This window comes from the organism of the source record quoted next, unplaced genomic scaffold, assembly GCF_019419815.1.
Source record: "Pyrus x bretschneideri cultivar Hongxiangsu unplaced genomic scaffold, Pyrus_bretschneideri_v1 Contig85, whole genome shotgun sequence".
NCBI classification, from domain to species: Eukaryota; Viridiplantae; Streptophyta; class Magnoliopsida; order Rosales; family Rosaceae; genus Pyrus; species Pyrus x bretschneideri.
Window position 1 is genome coordinate 613,979 of NW_025999826.1, and position 24,973 is coordinate 638,951.

General features: G+C 36.8%; 2 protein-coding genes across 2 annotated transcripts; both read right to left on the reverse strand.

Annotated features, from left to right (window-relative positions):
* Positions 1-13,335: 13,335 nt before the first annotated feature.
* Positions 13,336-16,693, reverse strand: LOC125468260 (purple acid phosphatase-like). The gene is made up of 8 exons (XM_048576109.1): positions 16,412-16,693; positions 15,997-16,194; positions 15,768-15,879; positions 15,235-15,464; positions 14,888-15,026; positions 14,224-14,444; positions 13,784-13,905; positions 13,336-13,678 (listed from the first exon to the last, which is right to left on the reverse strand). The coding sequence occupies exons 1-8, from the start codon at positions 16,604-16,606 to the stop codon at positions 13,483-13,485; spliced, it is 1,413 nt and encodes a 470-aa protein (XP_048432066.1). The 5' UTR covers positions 16,607-16,693; the 3' UTR covers positions 13,336-13,482.
* Positions 16,694-20,848: 4,155 nt separating this feature from the next.
* LOC108866948 (purple acid phosphatase) lies at positions 20,849-24,324 on the reverse strand. Its single transcript, XM_048576108.1, has 8 exons — positions 23,972-24,324; positions 23,539-23,736; positions 23,271-23,382; positions 22,710-22,939; positions 22,363-22,501; positions 21,699-21,919; positions 21,259-21,380; positions 20,849-21,153 (listed from the first exon to the last, which is right to left on the reverse strand). Exons 1-8 carry the CDS (start codon positions 24,164-24,166, stop codon positions 20,958-20,960), a joined length of 1,413 nt encoding a protein of 470 aa, XP_048432065.1. The 5' UTR covers positions 24,167-24,324; the 3' UTR covers positions 20,849-20,957.
* Between the last annotated feature and the right edge of the window lie 649 nt (positions 24,325-24,973).

Sequence of the window (24,973 nt, forward strand, 5' to 3'; positions counted from 1 at the left end):
TCTGCATCCATTGGAGACTTTCAGAGTTCTGTCTTCCCTTGTTTTGTTTCCATGTTTATTTTAATTTGCTTTTCAATTGTTATGAACATGTGTAACTAAGTTTTTCTTAATTATGGGTGAATTCAAAACCATGGGCATATGTTTTATATGAATTGATTTCCTCCAGATTTTGTTTCTTGAATTGTGGATGCGATTTACTTAATTGATTTATTGAGAACTTGTTCATGTGTGTTGATTAAGGATGCATACTTAGTTTTCATACATGAATTTGATGCTAGGATATAAGGAAATTTCACCTAATCGTTATGACCTTATATTCATAAGTAGTGGAAATCACTAGTCATGATTGTATTAAGTAAATTCTAGGCAAGAGTATAATGCAGTTCATAGTTACTAATGCCTAGTCAATGCTTAGGGTTTTCAAAAAGCTTAATGATCTTTGATTTTATCTCTATTATGCAGTTCATGTAGGCATGCGTATTCCATCCAATTCAATGAAACTAGGAAAATCTGAAAGTTAATTTGTGCTTTTCACAATTAATTTGGGGCATTGTCATTCATGGTTTAAAAAGGATGAAATCTGGAAATCAATTTATGTTACATATGTGCATGTGTGGAGAAGAACCCCCTAACCAGCCTTTTTCCCATTCAATTCACCTAGTTTAGTGCTTAATCTGTTTAATTTACAATCTGTCCATTTTAATTAATTTCGTCCAAATCAAGTCCCCATTTTATTAAGTGTGTTAGATTAGTTAGAAAAGTGTTTGAATCTGTCCAAATTAGTGTTTTGAGTCTAAGTTAGTTAAATTTCGTCCAAATCACCCTTTAGAGTCTAGTTTGAGTCTATTTGAGTGTTTTGGGCTATTTTGAGTCTTTTTAAGTTGTTTTGAGTCATATAGGTCTAGGTAAGTGTTTTAAAGTTTAATTTTGTATTTTTAAGTCAGTTTAGAGTAGATTAGCATCCCTAGTTAATCCCCGGTTAGAATGATCCCTACTTGCATATAAACTACAATTGTCACAAATAGGGTTTAATTTGTGTGTCAACATAACTTTCACACCAGAATGGACATAAAAATCGTGGAACCGTGAAACCAAATCTAATCGTGATAAAATAACTATAATAAAATAAAATAAAATAAAAAATAAATAAATAAAAAAGTCGACATAAGCTCAAGAATCGAATCGTACCGTTCGTACCAGTTCTGGTTCTAGTTTACATGTTGACAGAACCGTTTAGAATCGAACCGAACCGTGAATATAAATAATTAATTGGGTTTTGAAAAATTCATGAATTAGAACTACTGTATCATGTTTCTTAATAAGAGCTTCAGTGTTTCGTTTCTAGATTGTTAAATTAACAACCAGAATGGGTTTGGTAACCTAAGTTTGTTAGTAATGTGTTTTTGTCTTGTGAATTGTTGATATGAATAATATCCATTAACTTTGTAAAGTTTTGGTGCCATTGAATTTTTAATCTTCTTTTATTGTTGTTCATCATTCTTTATGATTGGTCATGCATATTCGTCGTTGTATGATCCAATTACTAACGTTTACTATAAAAATCCTTTACCTTTTTTATGTGCTATAAACATATGTTTTGCAAGATTCAAATGATTTATTATTCGAAACCATGAACTGGCATGAATTGAACAATAGTCGTTGTGAACCGAACCATACGGTTTTAAAAATAAATTTAGACGGAATCACACCAAACCGAACGATTGATATTTCCCAATTCCAGTTCCGGTTCCAATTTTTTAGGATGAAACCGGGACGAACTGAATCGTGCCCAACCCTAAAACTTATAAGTCATTCCCAATTTTTATCATAAACTTTCATTTTAATCAAATACTTACAGAACTTTTATTAATAGCCAACTGCCTCCCCACCAAATTTTCTAGTTTTTCATCAAATATTCCGTCTATACTTCTACCGTGGAGAGCACTTGAGACACTAAGATGAGTGATAGGAGCATATTCATGCGACTTAATTAGCTTGTTCTCGTGCATTTATGTTGTGTTTACTTAGTTGTTTTAGTGTTTAAGGCCACTTTTGTGTATTTTCAGATTATAAGGCCAAAGTGTGCAAGAAGATGCAAATTGGAGCCTTTTGGAGCGAAAGAGGAACGAATGAGTTGAAGACTTGAAGAAACGACGAAATCCTACTCCAACGATGAATTCTTACCAAAACGAGGAATCCTACTCAAACAAGGTTTCCTATTTTAGGAAAGTTAACCCTAAGTTTCCCGTTTTGGTAACCTTTCCTAATCTTAAATGTCCGTATTTTATAGCCACTTTGAAGTCCTTGTAGGCGCTTTAGGATACAAAACGAAGGCCCTAACCCAAATTCCACCCTAGGCCGTGGCATCCATTTAACCCTAAATTCATTCACCCAAAAATCTGACCATTTCACCCTAATAAACATAAAAAAATCATTCCATCCGTAGCCACCATATCCCATTATTCAACTTTTAATTCCACACCACCCCATTATCCTTTCCATCAATCCGTGCATACACATTCACCCTAAAATAATCAGCCAACATAAACCAAAATTCTCCACTTCAGCCGTGGCCTCCCATTAGCCATTAACCCTAATATTCTAATTCATCCATCCCGCAGCCAATTCCCATTATTATTGCCGTGACTTTCACCCTAACACATTCAGCCACTCTCTCCCATTATTCATTCCAAAACCATATTCATTCCATAACCTAAAGACCTAACATTCACTCCATTCTTTCCCATATTCTAATCCTAAGCCGCAACTCCCAGTCATTCATTCCATTACCTACCATCCCATTATCCTTCCCATAAACCGTGCATTTGATGCACCCTAATTCCCACCAGCCGCACCTTTTCCCTTCCACCACAAATACCTTAAACAAACATCCATTCACATCTCTACTCCTCCTATAAATACCCATTCATTCCATTCACCAAGGCATCTCATTTTCCATTGCAATACACAAACACTTCCCCTTCCATTTCTGTGCAGTTTTTCTCCTCCATTGCAGCCATTATCCAACCACTTCCCATCCCTCAAAAACACTTCATACCATCACACAACCTATCCTTAAATCTTGTGCTACAACAACGAGGAAGAGAAGAGTGCCTAAACGTTCATACAATTCAAGTTTGAGTTGTTGGAATGTTTAGGTGTTTCTTTGATTTCAAAGTTTCATTTTAATTCTCTTTGTTTTGTACGTATAAGGAATGGAAGAGAAGAGTGCTTAAACGTTCATACAATTCAAGTTTTGAGTTGTTGGAATGTTTAGGTGTTTCTTTGATTTCAAAGTTATGAGGAACTAAACCCCCTTTAGCTAGGGGGTGATTCGAAACTATGTTTATATTTGCAATATGAATTGATTTACTTTCGTTGGAATTTCATAAGTTGTGGATTCAATTTGTTTAACCGTTTGATTGATAACTTATTTATGAATGTTTATTAAGAATGCGCGCTTAATTTTCATGCATAAATATGACGCTAGAATATAAGTGAATTTCACCTAATCGTTATGAACTTATATTCACAAGTAGTGGAGGTTGCTCATAAACAATCGCGTTAAATGAATTCTTGGCACGAGTTTCATGCTCATCATAGTAACGAATGCCTCGTCAACACTTATAGTTTTCATAATGCTTAATGATCTTTGATTGTATCCTTATTGTGCTGTTCACGTAAAGGACTTTTGGAGAATGTTGTGAATTGCGTTGCGCAAACCCATCCAATTCATTAACTTAAGGAAAACTTGACGGTTAATTTAAGAGGACCTAATTAATCCGGAGTGTTGAGTTTCATAATTTATCGAAAGACCAACTGAGAATCAATCTTGTATGCAAGTATAACATATGTGGAGAAGAACCCCTTAGCTAGCCTTCATTCCATTCACTTTATCATAAATTTATATTTACATTCTGCTTAGTTTATTAACTTGTTTTGTTAATTCAATTTTCGTCAAATCAAAACTTTCCCCCCCCCCTTTACTTTCTTGTTCTTTAGTGCTTAGAATCTGTTTAGTTTATGTTTTAAAGTATTTTGAATCAAGCCATAATCTTAAATTCGTCCAAAATTAGTTTTGAGTCTTTTGGTTTGTCTTAATGTTTTAAATTTTAGTTTTGCATTCTTTGAGTCTAGTTTAGTGTTTTATATTGTTTTTACGTTTTTAAGTCAATTTAGAAGGTTTTAGCAAGCCCTCCTAATCCCCGGTCTAGAACGATCCCTCACTTATCCATTCTACTACAATTGTCAAACGAGGGTTTAATTTGAGTGTCAAGTAAATCTCGCATCAATGAGTCGCTATTATACAGAAGTCGATATATTAAATTTGTGTGATCGAGAATTGAATTCGCGGTAGTGAGTTTTAATATTAATTTGAATGAAATTTGGATGTAGGCTGAGTAATTTAATATTGGGAAAGTAATTGATTATTTATAAAATTTAGGGTAACTGGAGGAAATAAAAGTTCACATTACAAATTGAAAAGGTGGTATGTACAAGTTCAGACACAAACCATCTTAAATATCACCTGCTGTTATTATGGGAGAAGGTGTTTTAACTTGAAGAGAGAAACTTAGATACGATCGGTTATATACTTATATATGTCATTTAGTCGCATGAAGAGTGATAAGCTCAAGAGGATATAATTTCGGTTGCACTATAAAATTTGTCCAAATTGAGACCTGGAAAGAATATTTAAAAGATGTAGTGGTGGTGGTATTAGGCTCCTGTGCTTGGAAATACTCCTTAGCTTTACTCTGAAGCCAAGAATCATGGTCATTATATCTTTGAAGTTCATCCAACCAACCATAGTGAGGATATGAGAGTGCTGCACATTCCACTAAAGCTAGTGTGATATCAGAAATCAAAGTGTTTTCAGGAAGCATAGGAGAGCCGTTGACCAGAGAGAGAGCATCAGCTACATGATTGTCACTGCCATTACGATACTGGATCTCATAATCATATCCAAGGAGCTTAGAGACCTAATTGTTGAAAAGGGGTATTGGCCTTCTGACTCAAGAAGTATTTGAGACTGCAATGATAAGTCTTAATAGTGAAGTGTTGGCCTTGTAAATATGTATGCCATTTCTTCATGGCATAAACTATGGCAATAAGCTCCCGTTTATAGGTGGAGAGAGATTGATTTCTTGGACCAAGAGCTTGACTAGTAAAGGCAATAGGTTGTCCCCTTGTTGTAACATAGCTCCAATGCCGTTACCTGAGGCATCACACTCGAGTTCGAAGGGTTTGGAGAAGTTAGGTAAGGCTAAAACTGGTGGGGATGACATAATATCCTTGAGCTGATTGAAAGTTTCCGTAGCTTCAGGAGTCCAATGAAAATTGTCCTTCTTGGTCAGTTTATATAATGGCTTGTAATATTTCGTGAGACCTAAGAAACCCTGAAATTCTTTAATAATCTTAGGAATCGGCCAATCTCAGATGGCCTGTAATTTGGAAGGATCAGCAGCTACCCCTTCACGAGACATGATATGGCCTAAGTAGTCAACAGAAGTTTGACCAAACGAGCACTTTGATGTCCTAAGGAACAAGCTATGTTGCTGTAAGATTTGGAAAATTGCCAACAAATGAGACATATGATCCTCCCAAGAGTGGTTATACCTAAGGATATCATCAAAAAATATGAGCACACACTTCCTTAAGAAAGGTCAGAAAATGTCATTCATAAGTTGTTGGAATGTGGCAGGGGCGTTAGTAAGCCCAAAAAGCATTACCAAGAACTCATAATGACCGGCATGAGTCTTGAATGCTGTTTTTTTCAACATCTTTAGGTTTCATCAAGATTTGATGATAACCGGATCGAAGATCTAACTTGGAAAAATACGTGGCACCAGAAAGTTCATCTAAGAGATCATCAATCAGCAGAATTAGGTTTTTGTCCTTGACAGTGAGAGCATTGAGCTCCCAATAGTCAATACACAAATGCCAAGTACCCTCTTTCTTGTGGACAAGAAGTACCGGAAAGGAAAAGGGACTATGACTGTTTCATATAACGCCTGCATCCAATAATTCCTGGACAACTTTGTCAATCTTATTCTTTTGAAGAGGCCTATAATGATAGGGTCGTATATTAAGAGGTTTTGAACCAGGCAGCAATGGAATGTGGTGATCATAGGATCTGGAGGGTGCGAGTAAAATCCTCTCAACATGGAGTAGTATTGGAACAATCCATCCAGCAATACCACTGAAGGATCTCCCCCTCGAGGTGGAAGGAAGCTGTAACCACTCGCAGAGAATCGAGAATGCCATAATAGACAAAAAATTGTTTAGCCTTATAGATCTAGGATAACAAATCCTCACCATCACCAAATCGGGGAAAATCGATGCGCGGAGACCACAAAGTCCTAACTGGAGCACTACCATAGTAAGAGGACTGTGAGGGGCCTGGATTTGTTCCATGTCGCCATTGGGAGGAAGATCGGTGAAAGGAGGAGCAGAAGTACCCTTGCCGCCCCGACAAGCAGCTTGCTCGCAACGAAATTGCTCGAAATACACAGGCATCCGAGTTTCAAAAACATGATCAATGGCCTCAGCGAACAGAGTGGGAAGGTTGGCTAAGGTATTTTCAATAGCGGCAACACGAGTTTCCATAGCGGAGATGCGGGTCGTGGTGGTGGGACGGGGCATATACAGAAGGGATACCAGAATTGGAGGGTGATACCAATAATATGACCCAATCCAATACTGAGCTACAACATTGATTGTATGACAATGGCAGATATTGGGTAAAGGAATTGCACAGCAAGAAGAAAGGAAATTCTGTTTGTTTTCATATATGCCTGCAAGACCACTAGTTGAGGCTTTTAAACCACCAACCAACCATTACAATTGCGTGAGTGTCAACTGGCACAATAGACAACTCAATTAAAACTAAGACCCACAATTAAGAAGACTAGACAATCTAGTCCTTACTCTATTACAACTTGATCCCATTTATTTAACTACTACTCCCATAGTGATCTAGTAATTCCTAATAGGCCGGAAGCAAGATCATAACAGTATATAGGAATGTACTTGATAGATATATAGGGTTCTTCATATTATTATTCATCTACTTAATTGAACGGTAGGGCTTACTGTTAGTCTCCGATGATTGTTCATACATATGCATATGTACATATATATATATATATGTATGTATGTATATGTATATGTATGTGGGATGTATGAAACCGATTACATAAATCTTGATTCATTATTGTAAGCTCCTCTCAGCCAACGATTAGAAAAAAAATAAAAGTAGCATCCATCCATCGAAGGATAACTAGTAATTATTTAAAATGCAAAACAAAACAAGACTCCTAATCTCTGCATTAATCTTTACTACTTTGTTCTCTTAGCAGTTGTTGAAAGTTTTCTCCAAATCAACTACAGGGGGAAAGCCAATTCCATTATATGCTGCTTTTGAAGGTCGGGACTTTTTTGGGGCTGGCGGGCATCGCACATTCTCTGATCGCATTAATCTAGCCTCTTTAGCCGTGGGAGTTGTTGAAGTTGCTTCTTCCGATTTTTCTTCGCTTTTGGTTTTGATCGGCTTCACTGAAGTTAAATCCATCTTGATGACTAAAATCAGTTAAAACGTATACTATTATACAAAAAAGAAATGCACTCGAAGACGTCCAACATAAAGCACGTATCCAAGGAAATTTAAGGTGGTTTTGTTGAGATCAATATTAATTCCTATATTTATACTAGTGTGTTCATCGGCTAGGTTTTCCTTTCCCAAAACCAAAAAAGGAATATAGCTGAATCGTATAACAGGAATATAACCAAATCCTATAGAGAGAGAGAGAGAGAGAGAGAGAACAGAAGAAAAAATGGGTTAATTCTAAGAAAAGTTAATAATATAATTACTCTCTTACACATATATCACCTTAAAAAATGGAAAATCGAGTAGGGAGCAATTTTTTGGATTAGGGGGATATTCTAAAAAAAAAATTTGTACAAAAGTATATTTACATTAAGAGGAGGGGGAAAATTGGGATCAAGTTTATCATCCACGATATTCGAACCTAAAACTTGTCACTTGCAAGTTAAGAGCAATATCACTAAACCGTTGTACTAAGCAAAATACTTTTAATTTTATATTGGGAGATTATATTCACACATCCCAAATTACTTTTTTCATACATTTTTAATTTTTTAATATTTTTTTATCAAATGTTAGTGGTGTGTAGAAAATATTAAAAAATTAAAAAGATGTGAGAGAAATAATTTAGGATGTGTGAATATAATCTCTCTTTATATATTAGTTGTTAGCTTCCTGCTCTTTCATCTTTACTTTCTCGAACCCATTTCAACATAATCCAATTTTAATCTGATCCGACCGTTAGATATTAGGTAAATATTCACATACACTCCAACCGGACCATGTTATTAATTATCAATATCATCTCACTTTGTTGGGTTGACGTCCTAGATGTAACACAAACTCAAGCTTAAATTTTAGCCCGAATTTTGCACGTGCCTAGAAATTGATCCTGGGATAATAGTACGCAAAACATTTAATTGCAATTGGGTGATAAATAGACTATAAGAAAATAATTTATGAAAATGTTTAAGGTAAACTGCCATTCAATATCTTGGTGAATTGTTGACTTAAATATTTCTCTACCATCTCAAGATTCCTCTGTTCGAAGGATGAGCCAAGTTTTACCTTTGTTGATATATGAGTCGAATTACGTTTAGAATTGATGATCAACTTAACCCTAGTGGCCTGTAAACACTGAGAAAGATAACCCTATATAAAGCATTGTCAAATTTGTTTAAGGGCATTCATTTGTGTGCTTGAGGTCGGTGGTTAAAAAATGTAAAGCAAACTTTTGACGTTATATTTTGTTTGTTATTACAAATAAAAAGTATTTAGCTTTTTACACAAACAAACGCTCTTTAATCTTAACCATTTGAATTATAATGTGTAATTTAAGATTGTGATTCCAGGTCACGGATCTTGTTAAGCATTGCCTCTAATTGGCGAACCAAGCTTGTTGAAGCTTATCATTCCATACCTGCAGCGGGTTATCAAGGTGTGATTAAAACCTACCATAACCTTAAGAAGGACTTTTATTGGCATGGTATGAAAAATGATGTCAAACTTTTTGTCTCTGAGTGTCACATGTGCCAACAACATAAGTATGAAATAGTGAAATAGTGGCACATCCTAGAAAACTGCTGCCTCTCCCAATTCCTGAAAGAATTTGGGTTGATATAAGCATGGACTTCATTGTCGGGCTTCCTAACTGTAAGGGCAAAACTGTTATCATGGTGATGGTTGATTGGCTACCTAAATATAGCCATTTTGTTCCTATGGCACTTCCGTATACAACAATTGGTGTAGCTCACCTCTTCCTTGGGCATATTTTCAAACTTCATGGCACACCCAACTCTATTGTAAGTGACTGCGATCCCATCTTCGTCAGTGCTTTCTGGAAAGAATTATTCAAATTGCAAAATGCCAAGTTGTGTATAAGTTCAGGCTACCATCCTCAGACTGATGGTCAAATTGAGGTTATGAACCAATGTTTGGAAACCTATATGCGATGTTTTGTTGGGGGCTAACCAAAGAAATGGGTGCAATGGTTGCCTTAGGCTGAATGGTGTTTTAATACCTCATATCACACTTCTTCCAAGTTCACACCCTTCGAATTAGTATATGGCTATTCTCCACCTCATATCACACCATATGAACTTGGTTCTACAAAGTTCGCTTCTGTGGAGCAATGCTTGGTTGAACGAGACAAGGTTTTGGAGATTCTTAAAAAGAACCTTGCACTAGCCCAAGCAAGGATGAAGTCATAAGCTGATCAAAAGCGACTTGAATGAAGTTTTGAAATTGGCGATATGGTTTATCTAAAACTTATTCTTTATCAACTCCAATCCTTGGCTACACACAGTTATCACAAACTGTTACCCAGGTTCTATGGTCCCTATAAGGTTCTCAACCGAGTAGGTGATGTGGCTTACAAACTGGAACTTCCTGCAACTTCTATAGTCCACCCTGTTTTCCATGTCAGCAATCTCAAAAAGCACTTGGGTCCAAATGTGGTAGCCACTAACCTGTTGCCCCAAGTTACAGAAGATGGTCTTCAACAATTGGTTCATGCCTCCATTCTCGCCAGACGCATGTATAAGAAGGGTCATTTTGCAGGAGTCTAGTTGCTTATTCAGTGGCAGGATCAAGATGCCAATTCTGCAACATGGGAGGACTTTGACGACTTCCAAGCTCGATTCCCTGCATTCTCTCTTTAACCTTGTTGACAAGGATTTCTTGAAGGGGGGAGTAAGGTTATGATCTTGCTTCCGGCCTATTAGGAATTACTAGATCACTATGGGAGTAGTAGTTAAATAAATGGGATCAAGTTGTAATAGAGTAAGGACTAGATTGTAATAGTATTCTTAATTGTGGGTCTTAGTTTTAATTGAGTTGTCTGTTGTGTAAGTTGACACTCACGCAATTGTAATGGCTAGTTGGTGATTTAAAAGCCTCAGCTAGTGGTCTTGCAGGCATACATGAAAACAAACAGAATTTCCTTTCTTCTTGCTGTGCAATTCCTTTACCCAATATCCGCCATTGTCATACAGTCAAGGTTGTAGCTAGGTATTGGATTGAGTCATATTATATACCATGCTAAAACGAATCAAAAAAACATGGTGAAAAACTCCTTGATTGTAATTCTCCAGTTAACTCAAAATCCCATTAGCTCTCCTCTCTACGAACCTCCTCTTCTTCCTCAAGAGTGCAATCGTTCTTGATGTTGGAGGTCTTGCAATCTTTTCAGGTGTCTTCCCCTTGATCATGTCTGCCTCAGATCAAGCCAGCCTTTCATGTTGAGATAGTTTGCAGCCAATATTAGGTCAAAGAGAGTGTTCTGGTTGATCTTCATCATGAACTCATCGGTCTCCATTAGCAGCAGCACCCTCATCTTCACGTTGCCTCCTACAGTACTCGATGACCTTCGCCAAGATGACGTTCATCATGTTGACAGAGGTATGGCATTGTCGGAGATCAATTCCTTTTTTGTTTCCCATACTAGTTTGGTAAATCTAAGAAATATTGTCATACTTGATATTGGAAACTATTTTTATGGTCGTCTTTTTTTCTCCATGAATATGAATGATCTCGTTCATTTATTTATCTCAACTTTTTTCATATGTAATCTTATGTAGTGTGAACATCACACCATCACGTGATGTTATTAATTCATTTATATTTCATTGCTTACATCTGCTTCCATGCCTAAACGTTAAGGGTTCTTGTTGCTGCTAGTAATTTAGCATATTTTCCTATGCCAAGCAAGAGCTATTAGAGTATAGTTTGAAACTGATATGAGTAATTAGAATGTAGTATAATATATAAATTAGTAGCATCATGTATTTATGTGGCCTGTAAGTTGTAACATAAAAATTTTTCTCTTTCAACCGATATGTAAATGGTGTAAAATGGTTTGAAATATAATAGGGTAAAGTATAAAAAACTACCTCAACTATTGGTGTCACGACACTTTCATACCTCATCTTTTAAAATTGACAATATCATACCTCATCTTTAGAATTTGGTCCAATGTTATACCTTCCGTTACTTGGCCATTTACTTTTCAGTTAAATGCTGACGTGGCTTGATTTGAAGCCCACTTTCTATTAAAAAAAAAATCATTAAAAAATTATTAAAAACTAAAAAAAAAATTATTTAATATTTTTAAATATTAAAATAATAATAAAATGTAAAAAAAAAAATTGAAAATAACCCTCAGTTCATCCCTTCCCTCCCCCTCCCCCTCCCCTCTCTTCTCCCCATCTTCATCTTCTCCACCCCCACCTGCAAACCCCCAAAAAAAAAAAAAATTTTGAAAACCCATCAACCCCCTTGCGGAAGAAGAAGGAAAAGGAGGAAGAAGAAGAAGAAGAAGAAGAGGAAAAAAAGGAGAAGGAGGAAGAAAATAAAAAAAAATTTGAAAACCATCAACCCCCCTGCAGAAGAAGAAGAACGAGAAGGAGAAGGAGAAGAAGAAGGAAGTAGAAGAAGGAGGAAGAAGAAGAAGAAGAGGAAGAAAAAAAAAATTAATCCAACCCAACCCAGTTCGGCCCCCCCTCCCCCCAATCCCCTGCAACCTAGAAAGAAGAAGAAGGAGGAAGAAGAAGAGGAAGAAAAAGAAGAAGAAAGAAACAAAAATAAACTCAACCCAACCCAGTCCGTGTACCCCCCTGCAACCCAGAAAGAAGAAGAAGGAGAAGAAAAAGAAAAAAAACAATTCCAAGGTGAAGCATTTTGTCCCCCCCCCCCCCTCCCCAAAAACCCAACCCCCTACCAACCCCAAATCCACCATTTCGTCCCCCCTACAACCCAGAAAGAAGAAGAAGGAGAAGAAAAAGAAAAAAACAAATCCAAAGTGAACCATTTCGTTCCCCCCCCCCTCTCCCCAAAAAACCCAACCCCCTTCCAACCCCAAATCCACCACTCTTCACACCCATCCTCCACCTTATCTGCGCACCCATATTCTCGCTGACAGGATCTAGGATTTGTTTATTTATTTTTTTCTGGGTTGCAAGGGGGAGAAAAGGGGGTGGGGAGGGGGGAAACTGAGTGTGGGTGCGGGGGAAGACAAATTGGAATTTTTTTTATCTTTTTTTTTGGGGATTTGCAGGAGGGGGGAAGAAGATGAAGATGGGGAGAAGAGAGAGGAAGGGGGGAGGGACGAACTTAGGGTTTTTTTTTTTTTTTTTTTACTTTTTAATATTTAAAAAATATTAAATAAGTTTTTTTTAGTTTTTAATAATATTTTAATGATTTTTTTTAATAGAAAGTGGGCCTCGAATCAAGTCATGTCAACATTTAACTAAAAAGTAAACGGCCAAGTAACGGAAGGTATAACATTTGACCAAATTCTAAAGATGAGGTACGACATTGTTAATTTTAAAAGATGAGGTATGAAAGTGTCGGGACATCAATAGTTGAAGTAGTTTTTTGTAGTTTAGTAAATATAATAATACGTTTTTTTAAGGGAAAAGCTTTATTAGTTGAGTTGGAAATATTTAGGCGTTTAACAATCATGTCATTTTTAGTTTTTAGTTTTCATGTTTGAGATATGAGAAAACTATGAGGAAAAAGAGGAATGAATAAGGGGATGAATTAAACTAAGAGAAGGATTGAAAACAGAATCTAAAATAGTTTTTGGTTTTTAGTTGTCAAATTACTTTCTTTCATTTAAGGTTGTAAATCACACTAGCTTTTTGTCTTGCTGTTCTGATGGGTTTAGAACCTTCTCCTTCTAATAATGTAGCAAAATTTATATGCTGTTATTATTCAAAATCCTATCAAAATGACACAGAATTATGAGATTCAAATTTCAACTTTAAGCATGTATTCAAAACATAAGGTTGAAGGAAGTATTGAATCTTCTATTTGACAATACATTTGGGAATTTATTCAAAAGAACAATAAGAGAACGTTTATTTCCTTCTCTGTTATTATTCAGCACTTGTGGAATCATCTACAGGGTGATAGAATCTATTGAAAAACCACATCGAATCGGCTTTTACCGCATATCCATCTTGATTACGGTGCCAACTATAGTAGGCATGGGTTCGATTCTTGATGTTGAAAGTAGCATGACCAAAACTGGCCTCTCTATAAGCTGAATAATCGGGCTGTGGTTCTGTCATGCTGCAACACAAAAAGAAAAAGTTCACAGATTAAGCATGCAGTGTTAACAAATAGAAAGACGATTGTCATGCAACACCAATATATCAAGCATACTGATATACTTACTTTGTCGCTAAGCCTTCAAGATTTCCTCCATCACCAATCGTAATGTACACTGGTGCATATTGATCTTTCACAGGTTTGCAAATGCCATTTACGATGTTGTATGCAACATTGGATACACGTTCCTGTGTTGTACAGAAGTCACTTATCAAGTACTGAAATATTGAATCATTACTGTGAACGGAGGTTAGTAGAAGGTTGTATTAGAGACAGAAATTTCTGCAGTATACTCGTCGTTAAATGGATTTCCTATATTTTATCGAAAGATTGAAATGTTTGATAAAGCTGATGTTTCATTGAATTTAAAACTTCGTTGTATAAGCTAAAAATAGAGAGTAGAGACAAATGTTTTAGGTATAATGTCCACCTCTATGCAGATATCACCACGTCAAGTAATTGAGAAACCAAACTCATTAATACAGACATGTATATCAAGAACTTACAGATCGTTCATACGCATGGACATGACCAGCAAATACCACGTCGACTTTGTACGTCACAAACCATCGCTCATACATCACTCTCATGGTTTCTCCTTCCATATAGTGATAGTTGTAGCTGTTATACCATGGAGAATGCATTAAAACAATCAACCATGGTGTTTCACTCCTATTAACCTTCGGTAGTTCCTCCTCGAGCCATTTGTACTGAGGGGTGTATTTACCTTAAAATAAGAGAATGATGTGTTAGATGAAATTGTTCAAGAACTCAATTTAACAAACTTCGTACAGATGGCCTCACTAGCTCTCTGGAGATCATCCACTTAGTGTAACGGATGGTTTTGGAAGCATAATTCCATCGTTTGAAATACAGTGAGTCACTACAATTTATCACTAGGTTATATTTGCAAATTTGAGCAACCGTACTGATATTCAAAACGATTTACGTGGTGTCCCTTTTAGAGATGAATTAACTTTGATTTACGGGACATATAACATGGTGCAAAAGAGGAGTAATATGAATTCATCTATTTATCTCATTACGAATATTATAGAAACTATACAGCTCACTTTTCAAGCTTTCCATTTTTCTGCTGCATATGTGCAGTGTCTTTTAAACATATTAAGAGGAAAACCTATGTGTGTGTGTGTGTATGCCCATTCTTACCATATGCCGAATAAGAAGACAAGACTATGATGTATGCCGAAGCTCTCTTGATCGAATACCAAAAGGGGGAAGTACTCCCAGATGCTTTATAGGGAACATGATACCGGTGACTGTAAGGCTTAAAAGGTTTGGTTTCACCCTGCAACAAAAGTGCCAATCATCTTTAGAAAATTACTTCACGCGATGACTATTTTTGGGACTTGTATAATTTATAAACAACACGAGCAGCAAAGGATCAATACACTAAATAACAAACTTGTAACAACAGATGATCTTATCTAAGCGCGAGAAATGACAAATAATAAAATCAATTTCCAGAGAAACCTAATGAGTTATGAGAGGCTTACGATTTCTGGGGCAAAATCGATTTCATGGTTTCCTGCAGTCCATATCCAAGGTTGATAAGCAACACTTCTCTCGACGAATCTTCCCCAAGTATCCCACCTGACATTGTCATGATTTGTGTAGTTATCTGCATAAGAGAGGTCCCCAACAAACAATACTGCTTGTCCTTTCTGCGGGTTTAACTCGTAATGAGTAAGTGTCTTATTTGAATCATAGCTCTGTCCCAGATCCCCTGCAAATGATATTAGATATAAGCCGCGAAACACTGACAGTTGAGCCTCGTCATTATTCAGTTCCCGAGTTAAGGCACTCTCTTTCAATTTACGAAGTTGCACATAAACAGGAGTACAAGTTTTATAAGATAAAGAATTATAATTTGGTTGCCTATCTTTCGAGATGTATGGTGGCTCATTGCAACAACCCCTAGCTAGTTAATAGCATACAATTTTCTTTCAATCCCACTTTCAAAATCTGAACCAAACCTAAGTAGCTACGTCACTTTCTGATGCATCCTATTCTGATACGAAACACTCACCTATGAGTCCAAATGTGTAAGAGGCGTCGGGACCAACTTCAGGAGGAGTTATAAACCAGAACTGCCGCTCGGTATGGCCAATTCCAACCACATAGTAGTATTTGGTATTGAACTGCAGAAGAACAGATTTCATCAGATCATAATACAAGTTGCAAGTTATACTTATCAATTCAATCGGCAAATTCCGAAACCCAATTATATCTTACATGGAGTCCATATCAAAACTTACCATTAAATTTCTGACAGTGGTGTGGTGAATGTAACCGGAAGTGTAATTGTAGAATTTATAGGTTGTAATTTTGCCCTCGGCCTTCTTTTTCTTGCTGTTTGCACTCCAGTAAAGCACACTACTGGAACCGGGTTCATCCACAGTAACCCATGAAACGATCACTGCCTTTCCCAGTTGGTCTCCTTGTGTAATATGAACCTTAAGTCAAAAGGGCACACGTTTCATACAACTACTTAAAGTTTGTTAAGTCCAAGTACATAAACAATGTATAAATTAATGAAAGACACAAATTAAACAAGAAAGGCATAAAGAAATAACTAAATTTAACAAAGCTCTTCCATGGCAGGTATTCTAAATTGAGCTACCATTGACTAAAAGCCTCATAATTCTAGAGAGAGAGAAAGAGAGAGATTACTTGTTGCGGTGCATTATAGCCAGGAGGGACTTTGAAGACATCACTGTCAAGAGGCATGTCCACAGTCTTCTCAACTTTCCTCACAAAACTACTAGTTTTGCCTCCATTGCACACCACTCCAAAGCTCAAGACCAAACCCAGCACTACAATAGTGGCCGCTGCTGCCCTTGAAGAAGCTAAATCCAGCACACCCATCTTGCTCAGATTAGCAGAGGACCCTCAAACCCCACAAACCCACATGTACCCTTTTAAGCATACGACCAACATTTGATCTATGTATATACAATTCAATAATTATATGCTAATACTATGTGCTTGACTTCACACTCACAGACGACTTCTTTGTCATTGTTGACCAAGTACGCAAAATAATCTGGACAAGTAGAGTCGTGTGCACACTACCGTTCATACGACGGAAATAGTAGAAGAGTAATGCGGTTTATATTATGTTTTTATGTCGTATTTCTATATTAATTTAGATGGCATCTGATCTAGACAACTACATCATTTAAAAAATTTGTAAAACCCAAAAAAGAAGAAGGGAAAAGACTCTTTGTATACCACAATCATCATTTAATTAATTAGTTTTTCTTAATTATTAGTTTATTAAATAATGAATTAAATTTAAAATTTTGATTAATTCAAATAATGTGGCTGTTCATATCAAATGCCACCTAAGATGGTATGAAAATGTAGTACAAAAATATGATATGAATAACATTACTCATTGTAGAATATAGCTATTGGATGTTGACTAAAGGGCCCAAGAATTAAATTGGTAGATTTGAACACTAGGTCATGCATACTATACGATATTACATCTCATACCAAAGTTGACAATTAAACTTTGCACTTGTGTCATGAATATAGAACAATCATTCTAAGAAAAAACGTCACTAATACACATTGGATGCAATGTTTTAGGGTTATTATCCAAAATGGTCCATAAGATTTGCATAATCAATAGAAATAGTTCATGCAATTGAAAATGAATAGAAATAGTCTCTAAGATTGTCCACCATCCATGATTTTGGTCATTTTGTTAAAAACGATTTTGGGCAATTTTCAAAGCTTTGTAACTCAATCGTTTCTTAACCAAATTCGACCCATAATGTATCAAAATGAAGATAGGAAAGTGTAGAATAAGATTATACCTATTTGGAAGCCCAATGGTTGTTGGAGATGGCAGGAAAATAGCCTGAAAGGTGATTGGTCAGCAGAAAAACTGGAAAACTCGCCGGAAACTGGATAAACTTTAAACGTTCATAACTTCTTCAATACTCAAAGAAATCGAGTGATTCAAAAGCAAAAATAATACTTGGTTCTACAAAGTATAATACAATACTCAACGAAATCGAATTAGTGTATGGCTATTCTTCACCTCATATCACACTATATGAACTTGGTTCTACAAAGTTTGCTTCTGTGGAGCAATGCTTGGTTGAACGAGACAAGGTTTTGGAGATTCTTAAAAAGAACCTTGCACTAGCTCAAGCAAGGATGAAGTCACAAGCTGATCAAAAGCGACTTGAATGAAGTTTTGAAGTTGGCGATATGGTTTATCTGAAACTTATTCCTTATCAACTCCAATTCTTGGCTGCACACAGTTGTCACAAACTGTTACCCAGGTTCTATGGTCCCCATAAGGTTCTCAGCCGAGTAGGTGATGTGACTTACAAACTGGAACTTCCTGCAACTTCTAAAGTCCACCATGTTTTCCATGTCAACAATCTCAAAAAGCACTTGGGTCCAAATGTGGTAGCCACTAACTTATTGCCCCAAGTTACAGAAGATGGTCTTCAACAATTGGTTCTTGCCTCCATTCTCGCCAGGCGCATGTATAAGAAGGGTCATTTTGCAGGAGTCCAGTTGCTTGTTCAGTGGCAGGATCAAGATGCCAATTCTACAACGTGGGAGGACTTTGACGACTTCCAAGCTCGATTCCCTGCTTTCTCTCTTTAACCTTGTGGACAAGGTTTTCTCGAAGGGGGGGCGGGAGTAATGTTATGATCTTGCTTCCGGCCTATTAGGAATTACTAGATCACTATGGGAGTAGTAGTTAAATAAATGGGATCAAGTTGTAATAGTGTAAGGACTAGATTGTAATAGTCTTCTTAATTGTGGGTCTTAGGTTTAATTGAGTTGTCTGTTGTGCCAGTGGACACTCACGCAATTGTAATGGCTGGTTGGTGGTTTAAGAGCCTCAGCTAGTGGTCTTGCAAGCATATATGAAAACAAACAAAATTTCCTTTCTTCTTGCTATGCAATTCCTTTTACCCAGTATTCGCCATTGTCATACAGTCAAGGTTGTAGCTAGATATTGGATTGGGTCATATTATATACCATGCTAAAACGAAACAAAAAAACATGGTGAAAAACTCCTTGATTGTAATTCTCCAGTTAACTCAAAATCCCACTGGCTCTCTTCCCTACAAACCTCCTCTTCTTCCTCAAGAGTGCAATCGTTCTTGATGTTGGAGGTCTTGGGATCTTTTAAGGTGTCTTCCCCCTAATCATGTCCACCACTGTCTGACACCTCAAATCAAGCCGACCCTTCATGTTGAGATAGTTTGCAACCAATATTAGGTCAAAGAGAGTGTTCTGGTTGATCTTCATCATGAACTCATCGATCTCCATCAGCAGCAGCCCCTTCGTCTTCACGTTGCCTCCTGTAGTACTCGATGACCTTCGCCAAGATGACGCTTGTCATGTTGACAGAGGTATGGCATTGTCGGAGATCAATTCCTTTTTTGTTTCCCATACTAGTTTGGTAAATCTAAGAAATATTGTCATACTTGATATAGGAAACTATTTTTATGGTCGTCTTTTTTTCTCCATGAATATGAATGATCTCGTTCATTTATTTATCTCAACTTTTTTCATATGTAATCTTATATAGTGTGAACGTCACACCATCACGTGATGTTATTAATTCATTTATATTTCATCGCTTACATCTGCTTCCATGCCTAAATGTTAAGGGTTCTTGTTGCCGCTAGTAATTTAGCATCTTTTCCTATGCCAAGCAAGAGCTATTAAATATTAAAATAATAATAAAAAGTAAAAAAAAAAAGTGAAAATAACCCTAAGTTCGTCCCTCCCCTCCCCTCCCCCTCCCCCTCCCCTCTCTTCTCCCCATCTTCATCTTCTCCACCCCCACCTGCAAACCCCAAAAAAAAAAAAAAAAAATTTGAAAACCCGTCGACCCCCCCCCCCCCCTGCGGAAGAAGAAGAAGAAGAAGAAGAAGAAGAAGAAGAAGAAGAAGAAGAGGAAAAAAAGGAGAAGGAGGAAGGAAAAAAAAAATTTGAAAACCATAAACCACCCTGTGGAAGAAGAAGAAGAAGAAGAAGAAGAGGAAGAAAAAAAAAAAATTAATCCAACCCAACCCCGTTCGGCACCCCCCCCCCCCCCCCCCAAACCACTTGCAACCCAGAAAGAAGAAGAAGAAGAAAGGAAAAAAAAAAAAAAACTCAACCCAACCCAGTTCGTGTACCCCTACAACCCAGAAAAAAGAAGAAGGAGAAGAAAAAGAAAAAAAAACAAATCCAAAGTGAACCCATTTCGTCACCCCCCCCTTCCGCCCAAAACCCAACCCCCTACCAACCCCAAATCCACCACTCTCCACGTCCTCTTCCACACCCATCCTCCACCTTCTCTGCACACCCATCTTCCCACCGACGGGATCTGGGATATTTTTTTTTTTTGGGTTGCAGGAGGGAGAAGAGGGGGTGGGGAGGGGGGAAACTGAGTGTGGGTGCGGGGGAAGACAAATTGGATTTTTTTTTTTTTTTTTTTTTGGGGTTTGCAAGTGGGGGGAAGAAGATGAAGATGGGGAGAAGAGAGAGGAGGGGGAGGGACGAACCGAGGGTTATTATTATTTTTTTTACTTTTTATTATTATTTTAATGATTTTTTTTAATAGAAAGTAAGCCCCGAATCAAGTCATGTCAACATTTAACTAAAAAGTAAACGGCCAAGTAACGGAAGGTATAACATTGGACCAAATTCTAAAGATGAGGTATGACATTGTCAATTTTAAAAGATAAGGTATGAAAGTGTCGTGACACCAATAGTTGAGGTAGTTTTTTATACTTTACCCAATATAATAATACGTTTTTTTAAGGGGAAAAGCTTTACTAGTTGAGTTTGAAATATTTAGGTTCGTTTAACTATCATGTCATTTTTAGTTTTTAGTTTTCATGTTTGAGATATGAGAAAACTATGAGGAAAAAGAGGAATGTATAAAGGGATGAATTAAACTAAGAGAACGATTGAAAACAGGATCTAAAATAGTTTTTGGCTTTTAGTTGTCAAATTACTTTCTTCCATTTAAGGTTGTAAATCACACTAGCTTCTGCTTCTGATGGGTTTAGAACCTTCTGCTTCTAATAATGTAGCAAAATTTATATGCTGTTATTATTCAAAAGCCTATCAAAATGACACAGAATTATGAGATTCAAATTTCAACTTTAATCTTCTATTTGATAATACATTTGGGAATTTATTCAAAAGAACAATAAGAGAACGTTTATTTGCTTCTCTGTTATTATTCAGCACTTGTGGAATCATCTACAGGGTGATAGAATCTATTGAAAAACCACATCGAATCAGCTTTTACCGCATATCCATCTTGATTACGGTGCCAACTATAGTAGGCATGGGTTCGATTCTTGATGTCGAAAGTAGCATGACCAAAACTGGCCTCTCTATAAGCTGAGTAATCGGGCTGTGGTTCTGTCATACTGCAACACAAAAAGAAAAAGTTCACAGATTAAGCATGCAGTGTTAACAAATAGAAAGACGATTGTCATGCAACACCAATATATCAAGCATACTGATATACTTACTTTGTCGCTAAGCCTTCAAGATTTCCTCCATCACCAATCGTAATGTACACTGGTGCATATTGATCTTTCACAGGTTTGCAAATGCCATTTACGATGTTGTATGCAACATTGGATACACGTTCCTGTGTTGTACAGAAATCACTTATCAAGTACTGACATATTGAATCATTACTGTGAACGGAGGTTAGTAGAAGGTTGTATTAGAGACAGAAATTTCTGCAGTATACTCGTCGTTAAATGGATTTCCTATATTTTATCGAAAGATTGAAATGTTTGATAAAGCTGATGTTTCATTGAATTTAAAACTTCGTTGTACAAGCTAAAAGTAGAGAGTAGAGACAAATGTTTTAGGTATAATGTCCACCTCTATGCAGATATCACCACGTCAAGTAATTGAGAAACCAAACTCGTTAATACAGACATGTATATCAAGAACTTACAGATCGTTCATACGCATGGACATGACCAGCAAATACCACGTCGACTTTGTACGTCACAAACCATCGCTCATACATCACTCTCATGGTTTCTCCTTCCATATAGTGATAGTTGTAGCTGTTATACCATGGAGAATGCATTAAAACAATCAACCATGGTGTTTCACTCCTATTAACCTTCGGTAGTTCCTCCTCGAGCCATTTGTACTGAGGGGTGTATTTACCTAAAAATAAGAGAATGATGTGTTAAATGAAATTGTTCAAGAACTCAATTTAACAAACTTCGTACAGATGGCCTCACCAGCTCTCTGGAGATCATCCACTTAGTGTAACGGATGGTTTTGGAAGCATAATTCCATCGTTTGAAATACAGTGAGTCACTACAATTTATCACTAGGTTATATTTGCAAATTTGAGCAACCGTACTGATATTCAAAACGATTTACGTGGTGTCCTTTTTAGAGATGAATTAACTTTGATTTACGGGACATATAACATGGTGCAAAAGAGGAGTCATATGAATTCATCTATTTATCTCATTACGAATATTATAAAAACTATACAGCTCACTTTTCAAGCTTTCCATTTTTCTGCTAAATATGTGCAGTGTCTTTTAAACATATTAAGAGAAAAACCTATGTGTGTGTGTGTGTATGCCCATTCTTACCATATGCCGAATAAGAAGACAAGACTATGATGTATGCCGAAGCTCTCTTGATCGAATACCAAAAGGGGGAAGTACTCCCAGATGCTTTATAGGGAACATGATACCGGTGACTGTAAGGCTTAAAAGGTTTGGTTTCACCCTGCAACAAAAGTGCCAATCATCTTTAGAAAATTACTTCACGCGATGACTATTTTTGGGACTTGTATAATTTATAAACAACACGAGCAGCAAAGGATCAATACACTAAATAACAAACTTGTAACAACAGATGATCTTATCTAAGCGCGAGAAATGACAAATAATAAAATCAATTTCCAGAGAAACCTAATGAGTTATGAGAGGCTTACGATTCCTGGGGCAAAATCGATTTCATGGTTTCCTGCAGTCCATATCCAAGGTTGATAAGCAACACTTCTCTCGATGAATCTTCCCCAAGTATCCCACCTGACATTGTCATGATTTGAGTAGTTATCTGCATAAGAGAGGTCCCCAACAAACAATACTGCTTGTCCTTTCTGCGGGTTTAACTCGTAATGAGTAAGTGTCTTATTTGAATCATAGCTCTGTCCCAGATCCCCTGCAAATGGTATTAGATATAAGCACATAGACCAGAGCCCAGCAATTTACATCGCGAAACACTGACAGTTGAGCCTCGTCATTATTCAGTTCCCGAGTTAAGGCACTCTCTTTCAATTTACGAAGTTGCACATAAACAGGAGTACAAGTTTTATAAGATAAAGAATTATAATTTGGTTGCCTATCTTTCGAGATGTATGGTGGCTCATTGCAACAACCCCTAGCTAGTTAATAGCATACAATTTTCTTTCAATCCCACTTCCAAAATCAGAACCAAACCTAAGTAGCTACGTCACTTTCTGATGCATCCTATTCTGATACGAAACACTCACCTATGAGTCCAAATGTGTAAGAGGCGTCGGGACCAACTTCAGGAGGAGTTATAAACCAGAACTGCCGCTCGGTATGGCCAATTCCAACCACATAGTAGTATTTGGTATTGAACTGCACAAGAATATATATCATCAGATCATAATACAAGTTGCAAGTTATACTTATCAATTCGATCGGCAAATTCCGAAACCCGAGTATATCTTACATGGAGTCTACATCCTATAAAATTTGAAGTAAAAAGAAACCTCAGGGCATATCAAAACTTACCATTAAATTTCTGACAGTGGTGTGGTGAATGTAACCGGAAGTGTAATTGTAGAATTTATAGGTTGTAATTTTGCCCTCGGCCTTCTTTTTCTTGCTGTTTGCACTCCAGTAAAGCACACTACTGGAACCGGGTTCATCCACAGTAACCCATGAAACGATCACTGCCTTTCCCAGTTGGTCTCCTTGTGTAATATGAACCTTAAGTCAAAAGGGCACACGTTTCATACAACTACTTAAAGTTTAGTAAGTCCATGTACATAAACAATGTATAAATTAATGAAAGACACAAATTAAACAAGAAAGGCATAAAGAAATAACTAAATTTAACAAAGCTCTTCCATGGCAGGTATTCTAAATTGGGCTACCATTGACTAAAAGCCTCATAATTCTAGAGAGAGAGAGAGAGAGAGAGAGAGAGAGAGAGAGAGATTACTTGTTGCGGTGCATTATAGCCAGGAGGGACTTTGAATACATCACTGTCAAGAGGCATGTCCACAGTCTTCTCAACTTTCCTCACAAAACTACTAGTTTTGCCTCCATTGCACACCACTCCAAAGCTCAAGACCAAACCCAGCACTACAACAGTGGCCGCTGCTGCCCTTGAAGAAGCTAGATCCAGCACACCCATCTTGCTCAGATTAGCAGAGGACCCTCAAACCCCACAAACCCACATGTACCCTTTTGAGCATACGTCCGATATTTGATCTATATACATACAATTCAGTAATTATATGCTAATATAGAAAAAATTATTATCATAAAATGAGGGGAATATCCATAGCTCTATGCGGATAATATAGACTGGAGGTCAACTGTTGAAAGCTGAAGGCAAGTAGGATTTTGCCTGGATTTTTTTGGGGGAAATAAAATGTTGACTTGTGAAATCCGGAGAGAGAAAAGAGAGGAGGTAAAAAACAAAGATAAAATACTATGTGCTTGACTTCACACTCACAGACGACTTCTTTGTCATTGTTGACCAAGTACGCAAAATAATCCGGACAAGTAGAGTCGTGTGCACACTACCGTTCATACGACGGAAATAGTAGAAGAGTAATGCGGTTTATATTATGTTTTTATCTCGTATTTCTATATTAATTCAGGTGGTATCTGATTTAGACAGACACATTATTTGAAAAATTTGTAAAACCCAAAAAAGAAGAAGAGAAATGACTCTTTGTATACCACAATCATCATTTAATTAATTAGTTTTTCTTAATTATTAGTTTATTAAATAATGAACTAAATTTAAAATTTTGATTAATTCAAATTATGTGGCTGTTCATATCAAATGCCACCTAAAATGGTATGAAAATGTAGTACAAAAATATGATATGAATAACATTACTCATTGTAGAATATAGCTATTGGATGTTGACTAAAGTGCCCAGGAATTAAACAGGTAGATTTGAACACTAGGTCATGCATACCAAAGTTG

Bases quoted from the DNA above. Each gene is read 5' to 3' on its own strand.
- LOC125468260 (XM_048576109.1), bottom strand. From the start codon at position 16,606: ATGGGTGTGCTGGATTTAGCTTCTTCAAGGGCAGCAGCGGCCACTATT. The intron at 16,195-16,411 runs GTAATCTCTCTC...TTTTGACTTAAG, and splicing joins GCTATAATGCACCGCAACAA to GTTCATATTACACAAGGAGA. The intron at 15,027-15,234 runs GTAAGCCTCTCA...CTTTTGTTGCAG, and splicing joins TCGATTTTGCCCCAGAAATC to GGTGAAACCAAACCTTTTAA.
- LOC108866948 (XM_048576108.1), bottom strand. From the start codon at position 24,166: ATGGGTGTGCTGGATCTAGCTTCTTCAAGGGCAGCAGCGGCCACTGTT. The intron at 21,920-22,362 runs GTAAGAATGGGC...TCTTATTTTTAG, and splicing joins GTCTTCTTATTCGGCATATG to GTAAATACACCCCTCAGTAC. The intron at 21,154-21,258 runs GTAAGTATATCA...TTTGTGTTGCAG, and splicing joins CTTGAAGGCTTAGCGACAAA to TATGACAGAACCACAGCCCG.